This window comes from Carcharhinus amblyrhynchos, chromosome 11 (assembly GCF_965287045.1).
Source record: "Carcharhinus amblyrhynchos chromosome 11, sCarAmb.v2.hapA, whole genome shotgun sequence".
Taxonomy (NCBI): domain Eukaryota; kingdom Metazoa; phylum Chordata; class Chondrichthyes; order Carcharhiniformes; family Carcharhinidae; genus Carcharhinus; species Carcharhinus amblyrhynchos.
The window spans coordinates 71,846,194-71,871,834 of record NC_137334.1 but is presented as its reverse complement, the minus strand read 5'-3'; the positions used below and the strand labels follow the sequence as shown (position 1 = coordinate 71,871,834).

Genomic DNA, 25,641 nt, shown 5'->3' with positions numbered 1-25,641 from the left:
GATGACAGACTCTTTAAAATGTTGACTCGATTCCATGAACATTACAAAGGATTAGAACATGTGGAGCCCCACAATGGACCCAGCCAGATTGGGAGTGCAGTGTGTGGACTTGCAAATCAAATGAATCTGCAAGCTTAAGAAGCACTGCAATGGGATTCACATCCCCGTTTGTACAGCTCCACCAAGTTTTCCCAAACCAAGTCCAATATGATTATAGTTCTTTTTATCTTGCCATTATTACATGGTATATGCAGCACAGAAAAAGACCATTCATCCCAACAGGCCCAAGTCAGTATTTCTGTTCCTCAAACATTGTTCCACCCTTCATCACTTTATCTCTTTTGTATTATCTCTTTCTAGGCTAATACATGATGTGGAGATGCTGGTGTTGGACTGGGGTGGGCACAGTAAGAAGCCTCACAACACCTGATGAAGGAGCAGTGCTCCAAAAGCTCGTGATTCCAAAGAAACCTGTCAAACTTCACCTGGTGTTGTAAGACTTCTTACTAGACTAATACAAACCATGCTGAAACAGGTGTAACAGTTGAATGTAGATCTTTAATGGCAGGTTCTTCTCACATGCTGTGACATGTGATGAAAAACTAACATGGCTGCTGCATCGTAGGGCACTGCATTACTATCCATGATGACATAACTATTTACATAGTTGGGGAGCTGCGATGGCCTAGTGGTATTACAGCTAGACCATTAATCAGAAAGCCAAACTAATGTTCTGGGGATCCAGATTCGTATCCTGCCATGGAAGATGGTGGAATTTGAATTCAATGAAAAATATCTAGAATTAATGATCCATTGATGACATGAAACCACTGCCAATTGTTGGGAAAAATTGGCTCACAAATGTCCGTTAGGGAAGAAAATTGGCGGTCCTTACCTGGTCCAGAGCCACTGCAATGTGGTTGACTCTATAGTGCCCTCCAAGGGCAGACTGAGGATGGCAATAACTCCTGGACAGCCAGTGATGCCCATGTCCCACAAATTCATTTAAAAAACATACTTAATAGTGTATATTTTACATATCAGCAAGCACATTATCACAATAATTCATTTCACCGTAGCTTCTGTTCCTTATTGACCCTTATGTTTATCTAGTTTCTTCTTAAGTATGTCCACACTGCACCTTGTGATGATGAGTTCCACATTTGAACTATTTTTTGTAGGTAAGGAGCTATCCTCTGAATGCCAATGCCAGTCATCTCTGGTCTCCTACCTGCCCTATAAGTCAGCTGGTGGATGATTATTTATCTCATCAACAATGACATATTAAGGGCTAGCTTGTTAGACTTAATTGTTGAATAAATGGCTGCTATTGGCTGGTGGCTGTCAGTAAAGATAATTAGTTAATCAGTATGACAGGTTAATGTTTCAATATTTTGATGATTAGAAATGGAATTAGGCTTTTTTTCTGTAACATACATTTAGCTGCACAGGTAACTTAAATACATTGCGAACTATTAGCATATTCATAGCATATTCAGTATAATATCCTTTTTGGCATTTATTGAAGTACTTTTAAAACCAGCTCCCTTCGTATGTTACTTGAGAATTTGAAGGGATATGTAAGTTTGCAGGCATAAGATTGTAACAAAAACATGAGACCCAAAATAAATACTGCAGTCCATATATTCCAGAAAATTATTTCTGATTTCTGAACGATATTATGAGTATTGATTCAATACCATAGATTGCAGTGTATAAGTTGACCTGAAATATAAGAGCCCCATTTTTTCATTCTCAACAATCGCATTTTTGCAGAGAAGATTGAGGAGTGACCTGATTGAGGTGTTCAAGGTTGTGAGGGGCATGGACAGGGTTTATAGGGAGCAGCTGTCCACCTTAATTGAAGGGTTAGTTACGAGGGGATACAAGTTAAAAGTGAGGAGTGGGAGGTTTAGGGGGGATTTGAGGAAAAGCATTTTTACCCAGAGGGTAGTGACGGTCTGGAATGCACTGCCTGGGAGGGTGGTGGAAGTGGGATGCTTTACATCCTTTTAAAAATACCTGGATGAGTACTTGACATGCCATAACATTCAAGGCTATTGGCCAAGTGCTGGCAAGTACAATTAGGTGGGCAGATCAGAACGTTTCATGGATTGGTGCATACGCGATGAGTCGAAGTCTTCTGCATTGTAGTATTCTGTGATTCTGCATGTACTTGCCATATAGGTTTTCAGCCTGTAGGCTTTACTCCTTCCAGATCAAGCAGTGATTTATTTGTGCTTCTTTCAATTTAGTTTCTTGTACTTGCTGATCACATGATGCTGTCATTTACTTTCAAATGCAGGTTGAGTGACCACTTAGTGGAATACTTCTATTCAATCCACAAGTAAGACCAGGTGGCCTGTCATTTTAATTCTCTCGTTCTTATACTGGCACATCTGCCCTTGGCCTGTTTGCTTTGTTCCAGTAAAAGTCCACTTAAGTTTGAGGAACAGCACATCTTTTGATTTACAGCCTTCCAAACGTGGCACTGAGTTCAGCAATTTCAAATCGTAAGCTCTGCAGCCCCCCTCCCCCATTTTTTATTATGTCAATTTTTCTTATATTCTTGCTTTCAGATGGTAGAACAGCTGCTTCAGACACACCTTTTTATTTCTTTCTATCTTTGCCTGCCTCATCACCATTCCATTTTGACCCTGCAAAATGAATTCTGTTGACAAACAATCTTGTCTGTCTTTCAGCCTATCAGAAATCTTCCTTTTGTCTTCATCCCACCTGCTGAAAATCTATTCCACCTCTAACTTTACCCTGATCTGATGAAAGATTGACAATCTGAAATCATAACTCTGTTTCTCCCTCCACTGGGGTGCCTGAAGACCTGCTGAGTATTTCCAACATTTTCTGCTTTCTGTTCAGATTTCCAGTATCCACAGCATTCTATTTTTCCGACAGGCACTTTGATTATGAGAACTAAATTTTAGCTTTCTCTCACTTGAGATTTCAATAATTTATACCACATTCCTAATTCAGCTGTCTGTTTACAGACCAATAACCTTATATTTTCAAACATTCCATGTGTACATGTCTATGGAGAGACTGATTCCTACAATCTGCAATTTTGCGGAAAGCTATGTGCCTTCTTTCTGAGTGTTGGGTTTTATATTCCCCTTTTCTCAGAAATGAGAACCACACTTGCACAACAAGGGTGGATGCTGCATTGAGGAGACCACCCTATTTTTGGGGTGGGACTTTATATATAGTCCCGCTTATCCCGAAACCGTAAAATCCCGCCTGAGGTCAGTGGACCTTCCCATTGTCCACTCCGATTCCAGGGCTGGGCGGGGCAGTAAAATTCTGGCTTTGATATCTTAAACTCTGTAAAACACTGTTTTACATCAGTTTTTATTTTGTTTCGTTATTCTCTTTTTTTTTGCTTCCTACTTTTGATGATGGGCTCAGAAACTGATCAGTCTTTGGACTGGAGAAATGGATTCTTGGTTGGGAATTTCTTATTCTGTGTTTTGAAGAGGAGGGGAAACAGGACTTGGAAGAAGTTAAATTGGAGATACTTAGAATGAGAAACATAAAAGTGTTTTCTTTCATTTCTAATGCATGAGCAGCCAATCTAAGGGATTTGCAGACTTAGATGGGCTTATTTGGATTTATGTAACCATCTTTGCCAGCTTTGCTTTGCAGGCTGCTTTGCACCCCTTCTTTGGGGAGGGGCTAATAATTGTCACATTGAGCAGGCCCTGTATAAAGAAGGTCACTGAAGCTCTTTTCAGACAAACCTCAAAATTTATCAATTTTGTGGAGCCTGCAAAACAAATGAGAGAAGGTGGGCAGTTTAATTGCGTAGATTGGTAGCATTCCTACTGGTGCAAGGAGCAATGAACGTGACACATGTGGCATTGAATGTTTAATATGACATCTCCCTCAAATTTTTATAAATAGAGGATGGTTTTCATTGACTAAATGTTTAGCCGGTGTGTGACACCAATCACCTAATCATGTAAAAAAAAATGCTTACCACCCAGGAAGCTGTCATGACCGTTTTATCAATCTTGATTCTACCATACCAGCCTTGAGGGCACAGAGGTATTTATCATGATGGTTGATTAGTAATCATGGATATCCCCATAGTCATGATTTATGATTCCAGTAAGGTATCAAGGGACAGAAATGGAGAGCAAATATAAATAATACATAAGCCTACATGGATTTAATAGAACAGACCATAGGCATTTTGAATTTAATTTTACAGCTTGCATAAGGCTGACAAAGCTCCACTATCATCTGTTAACAGTCTCTCGAATTTTTGTCACTTGGTTTATTCAGTGTAGTATCGTACAAGAAGGATTAATGCTTTCCAAAGCAGAAGAGGATGATGATAATGAAGTGGGGAAATTCTTTCCATTCCCACTTTGAGGCAGAGGAACGGAAAGGGAAGTGTTGTACCTTGTTGCATTATTTATAAATAGCCTGGAAGTACTTAGCTAGAGGAACTAATGTTTTATAGTGTTTGAAGGGGCCACATTTCACAGCTGCACGAGGCACTGAAGTGAGCTGCACACAACCATTCAATACATCTCACTTCAGTCTCTCGTGCAGCTGTGAAATGTGGCCTGCTCCAACACTTATGAAACATTAGTTCCTAGCCAAGTAATTTCTAGTTATTTACAGATAATACAGCAATATATAACAGAAGGTAATGGAGCTAAAACAACATCAGCCAGCAGGCATAAAAATAGAAGGCATCAACTGAGTAAGCTAAATGAAAAGCTATGAAACCAAGTAACTTGCTTCACTGCCCTCTTTGCCATCTACCCCCGCAGTTTCCTCACAAAGTCATGAATTCTCAAGTGTCTGTACCTTCCTTCCATAATAGAGGTCAGACTCTCATATGCCATCATCCAAGTCCACAATGTTGAAAACATCTACAGAGATGCACTCTGAAGCCTATGTGATCAAATGGTTTTGTCTTTCCAGAGCAAGGTGCAATAAAAAGGTTCTAATGATTTCCTAATGCAATAGTTTTTATTCCTCCACCACCCCCCACCCCCCAATTCTCATATTCAAAGTACAATGCAGTGGGAGGGAAAGTGAAGATGAAAATGAGAGGAAAATAGAAGAATGACAAATTAACATAAAAGGGAACCAACAATTCTTAACTGGCATGAAGAGATGCAGTGAAAGGCAGTGTTAGACCTAGCTGGGGCAATTAGGGTGATATATGCCTAGAGGCACAGGGTAAGGCTGGAGTACGTTATTTTGTTGTGCCAATATTTACTTAAGAAGAGGACATGAAAGAAGAATCAGGAGAAGCAGAGATGATAGAGGTGGTGGAAGGAGAGAAAATTGTTCCAGAAGATGTACAGAAGGGCTGGCTCTGCTGAGAGTCACCTGGTCTAGGTGATTTGCATTCTACTTCACCAAGGGAAGTCGCAAAACTTGCCAGAATCTCCCAATCTTCTCTAGATACGAGAAAGGTACCGGAAGGTTGGAGAATGACAAATGTGATGCCAATATTCAAGAATAGGTGTAATGATATTTCTAGGAACTATGAGCAGGTCAGCTCAGCAGCAGTGGTGAGTAATATTTTAGATATAATAGTCAAGGAAAAGGTTAACAGCCACTTGGAGAGGTTTGAATCAATTGAGGAGAGCTGGACTGTATTTGAAAAAGGCTGATTGCACTTGATTAATCTAATTCAATTTTTCGATGAATTAAGTTTATTTATTCGTATCACAAACAAAGTTACATTTACACTGCAATGAAGTGACTGTGAAAATTCCCTATTCACCACACTCCGGTACCTGTTCAGGTAAACTGAGGGAGAATTTAGCATGGCCAATGCACCTAACCAGCATGTCTTTTGGACTGTGGGACGAAACCAAAGCACCTGGAGGAAACCCACGCAGTCACAGAGAGGGAGGGGTAACATGCAGACTCCACACAGAGTGACCCAAGACAGCAATTGAACCTAGGTCCTTGGTGCTGTAAGGCAGCAGTGCTAATCACTGTGACACTATGCCAACCTAAGTGAGAAGATTGATGAAGGGAAAGCAATTGATGTTGTCTAAATGGATTTTAAGGAATCCTTTGACAAAGTGCCACTTGAAAAGCTACTCAACAAAATTGAGGTTCATGGAATCGAAGGGTCAGGTTGGATTAAAAAAAAATTGATTTAAGGAGAGCAAACAAGAAATTGTGATAAGTGGATGTTTTTCAAACTGGAATGCAATAGACAGTGATGTCCCCCAAGGATCACTGCTATCTTCACAGCATTTTTTTTGATACATACTCCAACATCCAAGACATTGATAAGAGTAACATTTCAAAGTTTGCTGATTATACCAAATTTGGAGGTGTGGCAGCAATCACAATTATGCCAATTATACCTGCAACAAGGCAAAGTAAGCCTAGCAGAAGGGACAAACAAGTAAATGGAAGTTAATATTGAGAAGTGTGAAGTGATGCATTTAAGTGGAAGGGGGAGACAAAATTGACTTGATGGTGCTGTTTTGAAGTGTATTTAGCAACAAAGTGACCTCAGGGTGCACGTGCATAGTTCTTTAAAGGTGGCACAACAGATTGAGAGAGTGGTTAACAAAGCGTATGGGAACTTGGGCTCCATAAATAGAAATATTGAGCACAAAATTACTTTGAATATAGAGCAACTTGGCAGAGAATGGACACATTGACCCAAAGCTTAATCAAAGATTAAAATCTTCAAAACTAAAGAAAAGTCTGCATGGAGAGAAGAACGTGGTCATGTGGAAATTCAAGGAGACAATTTTAGACCAAGGCAACGGAATGTATGGCCATCAATATTGGAGCAAAGCAGAGGAGGATGGGAGGAAATTTTGGTTCCAACTTACATTTTTAATGAAAGCAAGGGCATATAAATGATTTTTATGTGATTGGTTCATGTAGAAAAACAGAACCACATTTAAATAATATGTTCAATGATTTCCAGATGTTGCAAAGAATTTCACAGCCTATTAGGTACTTTGGAAGTGTAGGTATTTTTAATATAGTGACTGGAACATACCCTTGTTTTTTTGTGTTACTGCAAATATCGTGTATGATGCAGTTACTTCATTTATGTCTGATTATTATCTGTCTATTCATACCTGATCAGTCAAGTGCAACATCACTATTGCAACTGGCAAAGTGTTTCATTTATAAGATGTCAATCTCAGTTTAGTGGATCAGTGATGCTTCCAAGTCAGAAGTTTGTGGATTCAACTCATTTTCTAGCAGACAACCTGAGAGAAATCTGCACTGCTGAAGAAGTGTTCTTGCTCAGGTGAATATAAAGCATCTCACTGGAAAAAGACACAAAAGTCTGAAAACATGTACTAAACAGACTCAAGAACAGCTTCTTCCCTGCTTTCTTCTGAATGGTCCTATCATATCATATATTAAACTGATCTTTCTCTTCGCCCTACCTGCAACATTATATTCTGCACCCTTTCCTTTTCCTTTTCCCCATGTATTTTATGAACAGTATGTGACCTCCGCACAGTCTTTATGGAGATGAAGTCCCACCTTCACATTGAGAATAACCTCCCTCATTTTGTGTGGCACTATCACTATGCTAAATGGGACAGACTTCAAACCGTTCTGGCAACTCGAGACTGGGCATCCATGAAGCACTGTGGGCCATCAACAGTAGTGGAATTGTACTCCAGCACAGTCTGCAACCTAATGGCCTGGCATATCCCCCACTTAACCATTAGCATCAAGCCAGGAGGTCAACTCTGGTTCAATGGAAACTGCAGGAGGGCATGTCAGGAGCAGCACCAGATATACCTAAAAATAAGGTGTCAACCTGGTGAAGCTACCAAACAAATTGGCAAATGGAAGACAGAGCAATCCCACAACCAACGGGGTCAGATCTAAGCTCTGCAGTCCTTCCACATCTGGTCGAGAATGGCAGTGAACAATTAAACAACTCACTGGAAGAGGAGGCTCCACAAATATCCCTATCCTCAATAATGGAGGAGCCCAACACATCAGTGCAAAAGATAAGGCTGAAGTATTTGTAGCAATCTTCAGCCAGAAGTGCCGAGTGGATGATCCATCTCAGCCTCCTCCAGTGGTCCCCAGCATCTCAGGTGCCAGTCTCCAGCCAATTCGATTCACTCCACATCTTATGTAAATGGTTGGAGGCACTAGATACTGCAAAGACTATGAACCCTAATAACATTCCGGCAATAGAACTGAAAGCTTGTACTCCAGAACTTGCCATTCCCCTAGCCAAGCTCTCCCAGTACAGTTACAACACTAGCATCTACCAACAATGTGGAAACTTGCCCATGTATATCATGTGCACAAAAAACAGGACAAATCCAACCTGGCCAATTACTGCCCAATCAGTCTACTCTCAATCATCAGAAAAGTGATGGAAGGGAAGATCAACAGTGCTATCAAACAACACCTACTCAGTAATACCTGTTCAATAACGCCCAGTTTGAGTTTTTCTAGTGTCACTCAACTCCTAATCTCTTAAACCTCCTTATAGCCTTGGTTCAAACATGGACAAAAGAGCTGAATTCCAGAGGTGAGATGAGAGTGACAGCCCTTGACATCAAGGCCACATTTGACTGAGTGGCATCAAGGAACCCTGGCGAAACTGTAATCAATGGGTATCAGAGGGCAAACGCTCTCCTGCTACATAGGAAGATGGTTGTGGTGTGGAGGGCCAGTCATCTCAGCTCCATGATATCTATGTAGGAGTTCCTCAGGGTGGTGTCCCAGGCCCAACAATCTTCAGCTGCTTCATTAATGACCTTTCCTCCATCAGAAGGTCAGAAGTGGGGATGTTTGCCAATGTTCAGCACCTTTTGTGACTCCTCAGATACTGAAGCAGTCCATGTTCAAGTGTAACAAGATCTGGACAATATCCAGACTTGAGCTGCCAAGTGGCAAATAACATTCACGCCACACAATTGCCAGGCAATGACCATCACCAATAAGTGACACTCTAATCACCACTCCTTTCATATTCAATGGTGTAACCTTCACTGAATCTCTCTCACTGTCAACATCCTTGGGGGTTACCATTGACCAGAAACACAGTGGCTACAAGGGCAGGTCGGAAGTTAGGAATACTGTGGTGAGTGCTCACCACCTGACTCCCCAGTGACTATCCACCATCTACAAGACACAAGTCAGGAGTGTGATGGAATACTTCCCACTTACCTGGATGGTTGCAACTCCAACAACACTCAAGAAGCTCGACACCATCCAGGACAAAGCAGCCCACTTGATTGGCACCACATCTTCAAACATTCAATCCCTCCACCACCGATGCTGAGTAGCAGCAGTGTGTACCATCTACAAGATGCACTGCAGCAATTCACCAAAGACAACACCTTCCAAGTCCATAACCACTTCCATCTCGAAGGGCAACAGATAAATGGGAACACCACCATCTGCAAGTTCCCCTCCAAGCCACTCACCATCCTGACTTGGAAATATATCACTGTTCCTTCGCAATCGCTGGGTCAAAATCCTGGAATTCCCTCCCTAATGGCATTGTGGGTCAACCCACAGAACATGGACTGCAGCAATTTGAGAAGGCAGCTCACCACCGCCTTCTGAAAGGCAACTAGGGATGGGCAATAAATGCTGGCCAGCCAGCGACGCCCATGTCCCACGAATGAATAGTGCAAGAAACAATATTTTCACTGCATCCCAATATATGGACAGCATGGTGGCACAGTGGTTAACACTGCTGCCTAACAGCGCCAAGGACCCGGGTTCAATTCCTGACTTAGGTTACTCTCTGTGTGCAGTTTGCAGTGTGCAGACTCCCTGTGTCTTGTGGATGTCCTTTGCATCCTCCCACAGTCTGAAAGACGTGCTGGTTAGATGTATTGATCCGAACAGGTGCCAAAGTGTAACGACTAGGGGAATTTCATAGTAACTTCATTGCATTCATTGTTAAAATAGCCTTATTTGAGACTAATAAATAAAAAAATAATATGACAATAATAAGTCAAATCATATTAAAGCATCTCAATGGTACTATTTGAAGGAGAATGGGTCAGTTGCCCTTGTACTCTGACAAATATTTATCCCTCACCATCATTGTCAAAGGTAAATTAACTCAGTGGTTTCTGTGGAGCTTTGCTGAATGCATGTTGACTGCCGTGTTCCTATAGGCTTACATATTTTACGGTGTCACATTATTATAACATTGAATTGTTCAAAGCATAATGTCATTAGCAGTAAGAAACAACTAATCATGACTCATCCACCATAATCATTTTATGCTTCTGAAATAATTAACCAGGTGCTCAGTGAAAAGTCAGAAGATTTTAACACTGCAGAAGGTTGTCATTAAAATTAACTGAACAAAAAAAATTCCGATTTCATTCATAAACTATTGCATGTACTCAGATTTGTCATGGTGATCCTGACTGTTCTTCTTCGAAGATTGTCACTGATGAAGATAATTTTTGCTGTGGTATTGACTTCAATTTAACAGTCTGCAGAAATAATTGAGATGCATAGAAATTTTTGAATTTCATGGGGATCTTGACCATGAAAATACAAAACTTGTGTATTTTAAAGCCATCTTTCATGGTAGCTTTAGAGTGCATTTGAATGTACAAAAATGACACAGCAAGAGATCAGCTGATCCAGTTAGCCTGCGCCACACTGATATTGGCTGGGCTATCATGAGACACTCCTACATCAGTGTACCCACTCCTTCGCATCCACCATCACAAAGTCATGTAATCTCTTGGAAAAGCAAGAAAGATTAATAAAACTCAGAGCCAATAAGCGAAAATAGAATCACTCCGACCCCCTCAGGCAAGTGAAGCAACTTCAGACTATCACATTGACCGTGTATGTTAACTGTCAATCTCCTGAATAACAATTCCAGATGAAAAGAAAAGTATCTTTTTAAAAAAAGCACTCCTAAAGGCTTGCTATCATTGCCTATAACATTTCTTACTTGGTGTGATATGGTGTGTTTTTTTATTGTTGATTATAGTTGCATGGAGTAAAAATTTATTTGTATATTTGATACTGTAATATGAAAAAATGTGCTTCAATAATTTTCAAATTGGAATTAATTAAAGTAACTAATGAAATTCTGTGAAAATGAATAGCTGAGATGCATCAGAAATTTTCACCTGTGTGTGTTAATGCTAGTGTTTCTATAGTTTTACTACTAATGACAAATTTTGAGTGGATGCATCTGCATCCTCCTTAAAACAAATTATGATTTTGAGCACTCAACTTGTGCTGCCCATGTACTATTTGGTTTACTATTGAGGGAGCTCTTAGAACTAAAAAATAAGATTCGGTTTCCATCTCTATTTATCAAATAAAATCTACACAATATCATCTGGAAAGGAGCTTCTGTCTTGGCTGACTTGACATTATTGACTTTAACAATTCCACCCCTGTTGTCATCCCTCTGAAGAAGAAAGATTTACTTTCTGCTGCTATCACTACATGCATCTGTCTCTGAGAACATCAAATGTGTCAGTTCACAAACCTCAAAGCTCATCTGATCAGATTTTACATAGCATAATTCAAAATTATCTGTCCTTGTTGGCTGCAGACTATTCCTTTTTCAACCAGGTATTTGAAATCATGCTGAAATAGCAAATGAATTAGCTATAAAATGATTGAGAAAATAAGCGCTTCACATTTGAGTTTGTTGGGGAAAAGTGTGCTTTATGTAGGCTCTCATCTCTTCCTGCTTCCTCCAACAAAACAATGCTAGGATCCCCTCTTTAGCAATAGTTGACCTATTGGGCAGAATTTTTATATTGCCTGAGTGGGCAGACACATGCACACCTGACCCAGAAGCATATAAAATTGTGCAAGAAGACATCGGGCAAGCACCTCAACATTGTGCATTTGTGATGTTTCTTATTTTTAGATTGGGCATCACGGGCAAGCAGCCAATCCATTTTTGCTGTTTTGTCATCCAAGGGACCATTTGCTAAATAATTGGGCAAGAGGCAGCCTCCAGTTGTATGAGCAGGCACCCAGTACCCAAGGCCATCAAGGTCACTGTGGCATTTAAATTTAATGGCTCTGGATCATTCAAGGCTCTGTGGGTGACCTTTGCAGAGTCTTCCAGTCAGCTGCGTACAGCTATGTTAAGCTGGTGAGTGACGCGTTCTTCAGGTGAGAATATTTATCCATTTCAGACTGGGTAAAGTCAGCCAGACTGAGTGGCCAAGAAGCTTTGTTGCAATTGTAGATTTTCCTCACATCTGCATGGCCATCAAAGCACCAGCCGCCAGCCAGGTGCCTTTATCAATAAGAAAGGGTTTCATTTTGTGAAAGTTCAGATAGTTTCTGACCATGGGATACAATCCCACATGTTTGTGCCAGGTACCCTGGCAGTTCTCATGCTACCTACATACTCACAAGTGCAAAGGTTGTTCACGGTTCAAGTTCACCTCGGTGGATAGTTGCTTCGTGACAAGAAGTATCTCTTGAAAAGATGGCTGATTGATGATATCACTTAGGTTCTTGAGGACACAGGTAAAGGAAAGAAATGATCTCTGCCATATCTCCACAAGGGTGCTGATGGAGAGGACAATTTGGTCCATTTAAAATGAGGTTCTGATGCCCGGACCACTCTGGCAGTGCCCCCACAATATCTGCCACAGTGTGTGTCACTCATCATCATTGTCCGCCGTGCTCTGCATAACTTAGCTCTCTCTCGACGGAGGAGGGGGGAGCCACAGGACGAGGAGGACACTAAGACAGATGCACCAGCCCCAGAGGAAGAATCCAATGAAGCCTGAAATGCAGAGCTCAGGCAGCAGATGGCGAAGACAAAGAGGTTGGAATGAGGAACCTTAAGGGAAGCAGGGGCACCAGGGGGGCCTTGATTCAGCATTTCTTCAATTAAACTGCTAAGGCCTGCCTTCCACCTGAGAACAAGGGCACTGCCTTCTTCCCAGATACCTCGTGCATAATTATTCCATGAGCCCAATGTCACATCACTGCCCCAAATGCTTTCTGTCAGGCATTGATGAGGCAAACACCCATCGAATACATAGGACACTCAAAGCTAGTGAGCAAGGAAGTTGTGTCTGTTTATGATATTGAAGTAAAAGTAACAGCCAACTAAACACATGAGCATAAATCACCTGTGCAAACCAATTGCTTTTTCTCCTTGTGTCTTAAGTTTAGGTTTGTGGGTGCCTTGTCTTGGCATCTCCCCCTCGCTGATGGCGGCATTAGCGGCAGGTTGCTAACTGTGGTCTTCGGTTTGCATGGATGACCTTGGCAGTCATGCTCTGGCCGTGGGGTACCTGAGAGGGTGCGCTCAATGACATTTCTAGGCACTCCTCAGTCGCTGCACACTCTAAGGATGGTACAGTGACTGGCAGAGAGGCTGAGGAGATGCTGCCCCTGTCTGGATGCTATAACAGGAGACAACAGCAATGGCAGGCTGCTCATCTGCCATTATGACCTGGACCCCCTTGCTCATTACTGATGGATGGGAAACCACTGAGAGTCTGGGTGTTGCATTCATCTCCTACACTGACAGTAAACTCTTGAGGTCAGTGCATGTATGAGTACTTTGATGAACTTGGGACTTCCGATTTTCTCTCCTGCCTTAACACATACAGACACAGCTTTTTTTTCTGAGATCTGAATCCCACGCCTTTGAGTGCAACTAAGAATAGGCACCCACCATCAGTTCCCCATCCTGGACAATGCCACTGTATCCAAATGTGCCAGACCAGGTCATGCCTGCTGATCTCAACTGCTCCCTTTGCCCAGGCCTCCTTTGGTGAGGTGGAGTAGTCTCAGCTTTCCATTTCACAGCACAACAATGTCCCTCGTGGCTGTCACCATCTCCATAAGTGTTCACAGACGCTGATCAGAAAAACCGAAGGCTTGCTGCCCACCTGAAGTGCCCTCCTGCATGTGGTGTCGTCTTGGCATGATGGAGAGTTCCTTCTACCTCCTTTGTTGTGTTCTGACAGCTAACTTTAAACTTCATGGCTGCTTCCATTGGACCCCGAGCCCACCACCCTCCTGCCAACCTTGCTTACCCTTTCCAGATGCTTTTCACACTGGCTGCTATTTAAGTGGCATAACATCGAGATTGTTAACTGATGTCATGCAGGACCAGGGAACACAGCTGCTTCTGGTTCAGCCTGCAGTACACATAATTTGTGCATAAAATTCTGGCCATTGTCTTTAAAGGAAACAATACTAACCAACTTCTTGAACGTTTATTCAGTTTCAACATCTCTTTGCTCCAGAATTGAACCATTTCTGGTCACCATTTACAACTCATCCTATGCCTTATGGTCTTGTAGGGGAATCAGGGGTTATGGGGAAAAGGCAGGAGAATGGGAATGAGAAAAATATCAGCCATGATCGAATGGCACAGCAGATGGATTGAGTGGCCTATTTCTGTTCTTATGTCCTACGATCTTATGGTTTTAACAGGGAAAAGGTGATGGTCGGGATTTTATAACTTTGCTCGGGTGAGACTCTTAAAATCCTGCCCCGAGGCTGAGAATTTCACTCTGTAAGCCTCAGCTGCCCCAATTCTGGGGTGGATATGCTGGTAAAATTCCAGCCGGTGACTCATTTCCCAATCGAAACTAATTTGTCACTCTTGAGACAACAGTCAAAACGGGGATAAAGTTGTGAAGATTATATTGAAATAATAAATTAAACTGATGAATCACCTGATGATTATAGCTAAGACACCAGCTACAAATGAAGTCAAATTAGCTTTTGTCTATCTTATTTTATGTGTAGATTTTGTTATAAAATAAGGATTACAATGTCAACTACAATTTATACCCAGGCTAAGATTGATGAATTCCTCAGCTGAAAGTACGTTTTATCCAGTTGAGAATGCAGACTGTCAAAATGCATCAGGTTAATAATTTACATGACCCAAACCCAACTGTCCAAAGCCTGCTGAAGTCAAACCCACTTCAATGAATAATTGCCACTTCCAGAAAGTTCAGGCCTTTTGTCAATCAGAGTTGGATTACCATTCCACTCAGAGGGCAGGATTCTCTGGTTGTGCATGCCCCAACGCCGGAAATTCCCACAGGCCTTTGCATGGTCTGCCAAATTTTCTGTCTCGCCTGCTGTGATTCCCGCAGCAGGCGAGACGGGAGAATGTCGGCCAAACTGTTCTGTTTTTTTTTCAATTCTTTCCCACCTGACGTGCTGACTCAAAATGGGTGTAACCCAGACAATGGAGTAAAGTTGAATGCTGCTTTGTTGGATTCAAGAAGGCACACCCACTTTCTTAATGTCCAGCAGAGATTAAAGGGCCCTTGACTGGCTAGAGAGTAGGTAAGTGGGAATGATTTTGGGGTGCAGGGATTTTGGGGTGATCCTCAGGGTGTGTTGAACCTTGAGAAGGGAGATTGGTAGAGATGGGCCTTGGATAAGAGGTGGAATGTCGGGCCTGAGGACTTCATGTTTTGGGGAAACCAGATCTCGGGGCTGGCACTTGGGATTGGGCCATGGGAACAGAGGGGTTGAGTCAGGCCTCTGTGAAGGTGGGAACGGGGAAGTGGGCTGTTGATCAGGTTGGGATCTTGGGGAGGGAGGTCTGGTCCAATCTCAGGGTCTAGCCCAGGGAGAGGGTATAGAATCAGACCTCTGAGCTTGCAATGGGGGACGGTCAGGTCAAGTCTGGTCAGGTCAGGCCTTGGGGTTTGTGGGAGGGACTGGAATGGGCTTTGTGGGAGGAGGATCAGGTTGGACCGTGGGATCGAGCCATTGGGGGATGTTCAAGAAGCTATTGAGATATTTGAAAATGAGGATGAGAAATTTAAAATTGAGGCGTTTGCACAACTGTCATTGTTAAATGAATAAGATGTTAAAATAAATTGCTAAAGTCTGGATTTGTTCTTTTTAAGTGTGCTGCCTCAGTAAAGTTGACGTGTTCAACCCTTTTAATTAGCCTGTTAAATTCTTTTTACAAGCATTTTTGTTGAGGTGCAGAAATTACTCATTAACAGTGACTCTTTGTCATTTTCACCTCATAAAATACTATTTCTCAAGCGTTAGCCAGGTTTCTGGACAAGAGTGCCAAGTGATGCATAGCAATCAGTAGGAGGAGAGGGAAGTTCCTAATTATGTCTTGGATGGAGGAGACAAAAGTTCCAGCTATAATCGGGGCTGGGTGGGGAGAGGTATCCATAGGTTTTCACGTGAGGCTTGGCAGAGCACTCCTGCCTCCAACAGGCATATACGGAGTGGGAGAAGTGTAGGTCTTCCCCTTGACCTACATTTAAGCTATGTTGAATCTTAATTAGGCTCCTATCTGGGAGTCTTGGCGATGGTTCTTATTTGTAAAAACATAAATGGGACAAAAATCGGGTCAGTTTGAGGTCAGGTTGCTTGACCTCTATATTTTAAATCCGAGGCCTCTGTCTCTATAAATAATGGGAAGCCACCTCCTATAGTAGATGGCCATTCGTCATGCTGATAAGTTGAAAATAATTGCGATGCTGAATGGGCCCGAAGGTTTTCCAGACTGAAATCGCTAAATGGTTTGATTTATCACAGCCGCGGAAATGTTGCACAGTCAAAAGTAAAGATAAAAAATTATGGATGAATGGCATCACAAGGCAAAAAGCTTGGAATGGAAAAAGGAGAGTGAAGCGAACTTCATGTTGTTGGAACATGCCTTGCTGAGTTGGTTTGAGAGTGCCTGCTCAGTTGACAATCTAACTAAATTGGTTGCTTATACTTCGAAAAAGAAAAGCTAGTAGAATCTTTAGGAAGAATATCGGCCGCACGTCATCTTCCCGGTTCTCATCAGAAGGTAATTTTCCACCTAAAATTTAAAACTGCGTTGAGCACCGCCTTCTTTCTCTCCCCAAGAGTAACTCCTGCTAGGACCTTGTCCATTATGGATTTTATTTTAAAGGACATAAAAAGCAAAAAGCGCAAGCCAAAGGTTCAATCATTTTGTGTATTAACTTCGAAGGCTGTGAACAAAATGAATTGTTTTAACTGTCGGCAAAAACGAAAATCCACAATGCTTCAACATGTTCGTTTGCAGCAAATGCATGCGATGTATATAGCGTTGACAGCCCTGCTTGGATGATACGACACTTATTCACAGAGCAATTACAGGAGATAAACAACAGCAGACGTCATTTCCCTGGCCCTGCACTCAACCCTGGAACACCTAGATAACAAGGGCACCTATGTCAGACTCCTACTTATTGATTACAGCTCAGCTTTCAACACAATTATTCCCACGAACCTCATCTCCATACTCCGTGACTTGGGCCTTGGCACCTCCCTTTGCGATTGGATCCTGAATTTCCTAACTCACAGGCCACAATCAGTAAGGATAGGCAACAACACCTCCTCCACAATCATCCTCAACACCAGTGCCCCACAAGACTGTGTTCTCAGCCCTCTACTATCCTCCCTGTGTATCTATGACTGTGCGGCCAAATTCCCTTCCAATACAATTTTCAAGTTTGAGATCCGACACCACCGTAGTGGGTCGGATCTCAAACAATGACGAGACAGGGTACAGGATTGAGATAGAGGATTGGGTGAACTGGTGCTACAACTAGAATCTCTCCCTCAATGTGAACAAAATGAAGGAGGTTGTCATTGACTTTAGGAAGCATAAAGGAGAACATGCCCCTGTCTACATCAATGGGGACAAAGTAGAGAGGGTCGAGATCTTCAAATTTTTAGGTGTCCAGATCACCGACAACCTGTCCTGTTTCTCCCCCCCCCCCCCCATGCCGACACTATATAGTTAAAAAAGCCCACCAATGCCTCTACTTTCTCAGAAGACTAAGGAAATTTGGCATGTCGCCTATGACTGTCACCAACTTTTACATATGTACCATAAAAAACATTCTTTCTGGTTGTATCTCAGCTTGGTACGGCTCCTGCTCTGCCCAAAACCACAAAGAACTACAAAAGGTTGTGAACGTAGCCCAATCCATCATGCAAACCAGCCTCCCATCTATTACTCTATCTACATTTCCCACTGCCTTGGCAGAGCAGCCAGCATAATTAAGGAACCCATGCATCCTGGGCATTCTCTCTTCCACCTTCTTCCATCGGAAAAAAGATACAAAAGTCTGAAGTCACGTACCAACCGATTCAAGAACATCATCTTCCCTGCTGCTGTCAGACTATTGAATGGACTTACCGCCCATTAAGTTGATCTTTCTCTACACCTAGCTATGACTGTAACACTACATTCTGCACTCTCTCGTTTTCTTTTCTATAAACGGTATGTTTTGCCTGTATAGCATGCAAGAAACAATACTTTTCACTGCATATTAATACCTGTGACAATAATAAATCAAATCAAATCTATGCAACAAATAAGGAAGAAACCTTTACTTTTTCACCATTGTGGCTCTCAACAATATGTGGGGTTATCTAATGTGATGGCAATTTTCATATTCCCCACCACAACATGGCTAATCTAGCCCATAGAACTTAACATAAGAACATAAGAAATAGGAGCAGGAGTAGGCCATCTGGCCCTTCGAGCCTGCCCCGCCATTCAATAAGATCATGGCTGATCTGTCGTGGCTCAGTTCCACATTCCTGCCCTCTCCCCATAACCCTTAATCCCCTCTCTTATCAAAAACCCATCAACCCGCGTCTTAAAAATATTTAGCGAGGTAGTCTCCACCACTTCAACGGGCAGAACATATCCTTCAACATAAAGGAGAAGACGTGTTGCTAACTGTTAGATCACATTTGAGTACTTTGTTCTGGGCACTGCACGTTACTTGGCCAAATTCTTCTGCATCTACCATCAAACGCACTCTAAAATAGAAGTTGGATTGATTTCCGCTGGGGACAAGGATGGCTAGCCATGTGCAATCTTGTGCTGTTCATCTCATTACTAGTACATCAATGAGGAGCTCACTGATTCTTATGAAGGCAGGGAGTTGTCGTCCCCGCCATCGCCTCCATAGGTCAAAGATCTGGCCGCTATACATAAAGTGCAACTGGACGTTCTGCCATATCCCTTCTACTTTCACTCAGCCACTGCTCCACCCTTCCCCTTTAAGTTTTCCTCCCTTCCTTGGCCATTCTTCACACAACTTGCACTGCCACCACCCAGTCTCAGGCATGATTATCATTTAACTATACACCCCAAAGAGGACAATTCCAATAACGTGAACATTTAATGAGAAGGCATGACTTACAGGTGCATGCAAAAGCAATTCTGACAGTGTTCATCAGGAAGCTTCACTCACCTTTAAAGGCCTGAGAAATTGGGAAAGAATTTTTCACACAAAGTACAGTGAAGTAAGAAATTCTCCCACAAAAAGCAGCATATGCTATTGTGTAATGATATCACTGCTGAACACCACATTGGGTTCAGCTGTGGTGTTTCAACAATGAGACTTGTATGTTCAAACACAAAGGGGGCACTCTTACTAAGAGAATTCTCAGTGCCGAATGAGCGTGAAAACGGGAGAGAATTTCGCACATTTTTTGGGCGTGTTCTCAGACATTAACCTCTCACTGGTAGGGGGAGCAGCCAGTCTATGCATGCTGAAAAACCAGTTAATGACTGCTAGAGTACGCCATTGTGTTTGTGCTTGATTTCCCAATGCAGTAAGTACAATAGTGCAAAGTGATTTGAGAGATTTGTCACTCCCCTGGACATCAACATCCTTCCCACTCCCAGCGGCCCCCTGAGTGTATGGCTCCCCACATGCTGCCTCCCCTTCGGCCCCAACCCTTGGCACTGCCTTGTGCCCTGGGGTACTGCCAGGTTGCCAGTCTGGCAGTTCTAGGGTGCCCGGTGGACAACGCAAGTGTGACTGACTGACATTTTCAGGGTCCTAGACTGGCAGTGCCAGACTGGCACTACCTATAAGTCACTCCACGCCCCACCCCCCCACCCCAGCCATCCAGGAGTCCTCAATAGCCTGTAGTCACACTCGCAAGGCCTGCACATCTGGTCCCCATTGCTGGGGACCATACTATACCATACCCATCATACGTGATCCTCAACAATGAGGACTGACACTGATGAGGCCATTCAGGCAAGTGAGCCTGGACAAAAATGCCGCGGCAATTCAAGGCTGGTATCGTCCCAGGAGGTGAGAAATCTGGCGTGAAATCAGTTTTTCACCTTTGGCTTTTCACGATTTTACTGGCTCACCACACTGATGACCAATGTGACAAGCCAGTAAGATCGCACTCAACAATTTATTGTTAAGCTTTGACTAGTTACAGTCTGAGATATTACCAATTATGGTTCTTCTCCATGCAGGCTTCTTCCAGAGTGTTCTCTCTGAGTCTAATACCATGTGACTCTACAGATCACCATGGGCCATGGTATTCTCCAGACACACGTTAACCTTTGATCTGTCAAACAGTTTTACATTACAATAGCGTGCAGGCACGTATGAAGTAATACAACAGATGTTAGTTAAATTAATAATATTAATTTTTTTTGCTAAACGGGCATAAAAGAAGCTGGATTGTCTAAATAGGTGATAATTTTGAATACCATGTGTATGGAGGTACAAACCTAGTGAGCAGCGCATGGATGGATAATAACAAAAACTGTTCCAGATCACCAGGACTTGGCCCAGATGAATGGAAACTGTTTTAGCACCAGAATCCTTGGCTGTGGATCAATTTTAAGAGCTTGTTGGAATGGGCAATAAATTTCAACATTTTCCAAAGTAAACTGCAGCTGACATAATTGAACCCACTGGGGCTGATAATCTCTCTATCTGCATTGAACATTTGAAAGATGTGCCCATGTCCATTAAAAAAAATTGAGATGATTGCACATTGGACAAAATTGAAAAATTACTTGGCATGTCAATCTAAATTATCAAAAACATTTTGAGCATTCTCTAAAGTAGTGGACACAGTTAGTCTGGCATTTCTAACCAAAAGGGAGGCATTAAATGTTGAATTTTTGAAAAAAATGAACAATTGTTGCATGATTGCTCATTAACCAAAATTTAAATGTCCCTTCCATAAACAAGGATCTTCTATTTTGGAGCATTTGTTAGCTGCATTGTAATGTGCAGACCGCAATGAGGCAAACCACACAAGTACATTTTCAGTAATCCATTGTTGTGTGACTTTGCCTTCACCATTGAAATTGTAATCGAATTTTCATTCCATTGTTCGCTTTTTGCCAAACTTAGTACGATTGTAAACTGGGTAAGAGAATAGAACCATTAAGTGAGTGAAATTACTTTACAAAATCATTGTTCATTTAATTGTTTTACATTGTCCTTGATGTTTAAATACTTTTGTACAAGTACTTTTTGAAAATTGGGTATGTCTTCCACACAAACATCACAAGAGAGTTTTTACATCTTGTGCCTGGTGGAGTTCAATGTGCTGACCTCCTCAGTTCAGGTCAACAGTGTCACCATGTACACACTAGTGATATGTTAAATTGCTCATTATTGCTTCCAGTTCTTCTGTCCAATTATTCACCCCTTGACAGGTTACACCTGGGAGAATCTCTCGGAGTAGAGCTGGAAACCAAAACTTTGCTTCAACTGCAGAGTTGCTGATCCTTTTATACAAATTGAAAGTTTCTCTATAAATATGGTGTAAACTTGTATCCTTGCCAGTGGGATCTCATTTTCCAATTTTTCCCCACCTCTCGCTGGTAACATAAGGTTCCCATCCTTTTGATGCAATTTAAATAAATGTTAATATGATTAGCAGGCTTCCCTGCCATATCATCCCCCAACTTTTGAATTCCCCACCCTTATCATCATGTCGGCAAGGCTTGCAACTACTTTTCAAAAATGTGAAGCAGCAAAAGAGAACACACCAGGGCACATAGCATTGCTCTGGGGTGGGGATACATGCTCAGGGATTGCCCTGCCACTGCCTCTGACACCACCAGGGTGCCAAAGGCAGTGCTGGGGTTGGCCCCCTGTAGAGATTCAGTGGCTGTCTCATCCTGGTGCTTATGAGGATGTGGGTTCCCCATAACTGTGCAAGGGGTGTTTCCCAAATGCTTGTGGGAGGGCTGTTTCCCTTATCCATGAAGGATGGGGAGGTACGCTGGTATTCCCCATTTCTGTCTGGGGGTGGGAGTGGGGGTATGCATTTGTTATGCATAGATTGGGACTCCCTTTAAAAAGGGCATACCCATCTCTGTAGGGCTGGTATTGCTGACTCTATCAGGCCCTGTCCCACCAACTTGTCAGTGTGGACCATACCTACAAATGTTTTGTGCACAGGGAACTGGATTACCTGGAGAGAAAACCCATCTGTGCAGCTGGAGAGCTGCATTCTGGTTTTCTCAGCTCAGGCAGCACTCTGTGCATAGTGCAAAAAACTACCCCCTCAGCCATGAATACGATAAGGGCCATAACATTGGAGCTGAAACCACAGAACTGTACTCTCATGGTGTAATGTCCAACCTTAACCGTAAATTTGAATGTTTTGGCTCTCCCAGAAAGCTTTTAGGTGATTTTGATGTACAGCCTTTGTACTTACCAATTACTTTATAATTTATCCTTTATCTCTCTGTTAAAATGTGATTGATTATGGTCAGCATCAAATGCAGTTAGTTGACTGACATTGTATACTTCATATGGATTCAAGCTGCTAGATCGTCAAAAGTTTGAAAACACAGTTTGTATTTGCCAAAACTGCAGAATAGATTTTCAAATAACAATCTTGGCTGAACCCATTCTTTTTGAGGTCACCTAATTGGATAGTCTGACCCTGTGTAAATATATTTTCAAAGATAACAGTCTTGAAAGCTGGGATGAATGGAGATAGGTATTGCTCTGAGCCCCTGAACTACATGTTTGGATTACTGCTGTTATTAATAGTCCTTTTTTGCTTTGATTTGTAGAGCATAAAACATGTGGGCCAACTGAATTTCGCTGCTATGACCAGATGACCTGCATCTCATTGAACTGGCTATGCGATGGTGAACCAGATTGCTCTGATGATTCAGATGAGTCCATTGATCAGTGTAAGTCCATCTTCAATCCTGATAACGCTGCCTGCAAGCTTAAAGATTGCTTAAAAAATACTTGCTAACATTTTCTGTGGTCCAGTATAGAATTAAGTTGACCTTATACAGGAGATTTAAACCTGCATTCCAATCTTCCTTTCTCTTGACTGTCGTTAGTTAATTTGTTCTGGTGTGGTTGGAGTTTTATAACATACGTTTTTTCTTTAAGATGTATATTTAATTCGACATGTGGCTACTGAATATTTAATTTAAAAAGAAATCTTTTTTTGCGTCTTTAACTAATAAGATTAGTACAATTAGAATTTAGTGGATGTCATCAGAATGCGGGAACAATAGTGATGGTTGAGTCAGACTGCAATTGAATTGGCCTAAAACTATCAAACTTGGATCTAAAGCTGGTTTAATCAAAGTTGACAGTTGAAAGTTTTAAAATAACAAATTGCAGTTTGCACGAAGTATTTTTTTGGAAGATGGAAAGAGCTGTCGTTAAATGAACTGGGTGCAAATGCTTTAATGAGCTGTTTCAGACACATCAAATGAATCAATCTGTTTGCAGGTGGAAATTTAGCTGTTTTGCAGAAGTAACTAAATTGAGGTGACACAAATCTAGCCATCCATTATTAAATTACTTCCTCTCTTCCTTATTGACTCATCAGGTGAATGTGTTTTCACTATGGAATGAAGTTTCATAGACACCCTTTTTTGTGTTTGGTGATCTTTAGATGAAAAGGGAAAATATCAGCCAGGATATTCTCATCTTATCATAATCCTGTGACTCTTGCTGCTTCTCAGCCTTTTGGCTAAGATCAAGCGTCTGATCAAGCCCAAGATGGGGTGCAATGCCTCATCTTGTCAGCTTGGATCCTGCTTATTTTCCTTGTTGAGACCTTGAATTGGATTCAATTGGATTTTCAATTTGGTTTTTGCTGCAAGTGAAGAATGGATTTGGGTTTGCTAGGTCCATTCTGAGCATTGGCTTTATGGAGTAAAAAAGCTTCTGGAAATGGGATAATCTGTGACATCTCTCCTAAGGAGAACCCTAAAGCTTTCTATAGGTATGTCAGGAATAAAAGAATGATTAGGGCCAGTCAAGGACAGTAGTAAGAAGTTGTGAGTGGAGCCTGAAGAGATAGGAGAAGCACTAAATGAATATTTTTCATCAGTATTCACACAGGAAAATGCCAATGTAGTCAAGGAGAATACTGAGATAGAGGCTTTTAGACTAGACGGGATTGAGGTACATAAGGAAGAGGTGTTAGCAATTCTAGAAAGTGTGAAAGTAGATAAGTTCCCTGAGCCGGATGAGATTTATCCTAGGATTCTCTGGGACGCTAGGGAGGAGATTGCAGAGCCTTTGGCTTTGCTCTTTATGTCATCATTATCTACAGCTATAGTGCTGGAAGACTGGAGGATAGCAAACGTTGTCTCCTTGTTCAAGAAGGGGAGTAGAGACCATCCTGGAAATTATAGACCAGTGAACCTTATTCTGTTGTGGGCAAAGTTTTGGAAAGGATTATAAGAGATAGGACTTATAATCGTCTAGAGAGAAATAATTTGATTAGGGATAGTCAACACTGTTTTGTGAAGCGTGGGTTGTGCCTCACAAACCTTATTGAATTCTTTGAGAAGATGACCAAAGAGGTGGATGAGGGTAAAGCAGTTGATGCGGTGTATATGGATTTCAGTAAAGCGTTTGATAAGGTTCCCCATGGTAAGCTACTGCAGAAAATAGGGATACATGGGATTGAGGGTAATTTAGCGGTTTGGATCAGGAATTGGCCAGCTGCAAGAAGACAGAGGGTAATGGTTGATGGGAAATGCTCAACCTGGAGTTCAGTTACTAGTGGTGTACCACAGGGAACTGTTTTGGGGCCACTGCTGTTTGTCATTTTTATAAATGACCTAGATGAGGGTGTAGAAGGATGGGTTAGTGAATTTGCGGATGACACTGAAGTCAGAGGAGTTGTAGACAGTGAGGATGGATGTTACAGTTTGCAGAGGGATATAGATAAGCTGCAGAGCTGGGCTGAGAAGTGGCGAATGGAGTTTAATGTGAAAAAGTGCGAGGTGATTCACTTTGGAAGGAATATCAGGATTACAGAGTACTGAGCTAATGGAAAGACTCTCTTGATAGTGTGGATGAGCAGAGAGATCTCGGTTTCATGTGCATAGATCCCTGAAAGTTGGCACCCAGGTTGATAGGGTTGTCAAGAAGACGTACAGTGTGTAAGCTTTTATTGGTGGAGGGATTGAATTTTGGAGCCGTGAGATCACGTTGCAGTTGTACAAAACTCTGGTGTGGCTGCACTTGGAGTATTGTGTATAGTTCTGGTCGCCGCATTATAAGAAAGATGTGGAAGCATTGGAAAGGGTCAGAGGAGGTTTACCAGGATGTTGCCTGATATGGTGGGAAGGTCTTATGAGGAAAGGCTGAGGGACTTGAGGTTGTTTTTGTTAGAGAGAAGAAGGTTAAGAGGTGACTTAATTGAAGCATACAAGATGATCAGAGGATTGGATAGGGTGGACAGTGAGAGCCTTTTTCCTTGGATGGTGATGGCTAACATGAGGGGACATAGCTGTAAATTAAGGGGTGATAAATGTAGGACAGATGTCAGAGATAGGTTCTTTACTCAGAGGGTAGTAAGAGCGTGGAATGCCCTACCTGCAGCAGTGGTGGACTTGTCAACTTCAACAACATTCAAATG

General features: G+C 42.1%; 1 protein-coding gene across 1 annotated transcript in view; it reads left to right on the top strand.

Moving 5' to 3' along the window:
• The window catches only part of LOC145350212 (low-density lipoprotein receptor-related protein 1-like), a 1,564,930-nt gene that overhangs the window by 286,041 nt on the left and 1,253,248 nt on the right, over positions 1-25,641 (top strand). The window contains exon 2 of the mRNA XM_080199274.1: positions 22,811-22,933. Coding sequence (XP_080055400.1) covers positions 22,811-22,933 — 123 coding nt within the window. The remainder of the gene's footprint in view (positions 1-22,810; positions 22,934-25,641) is intronic.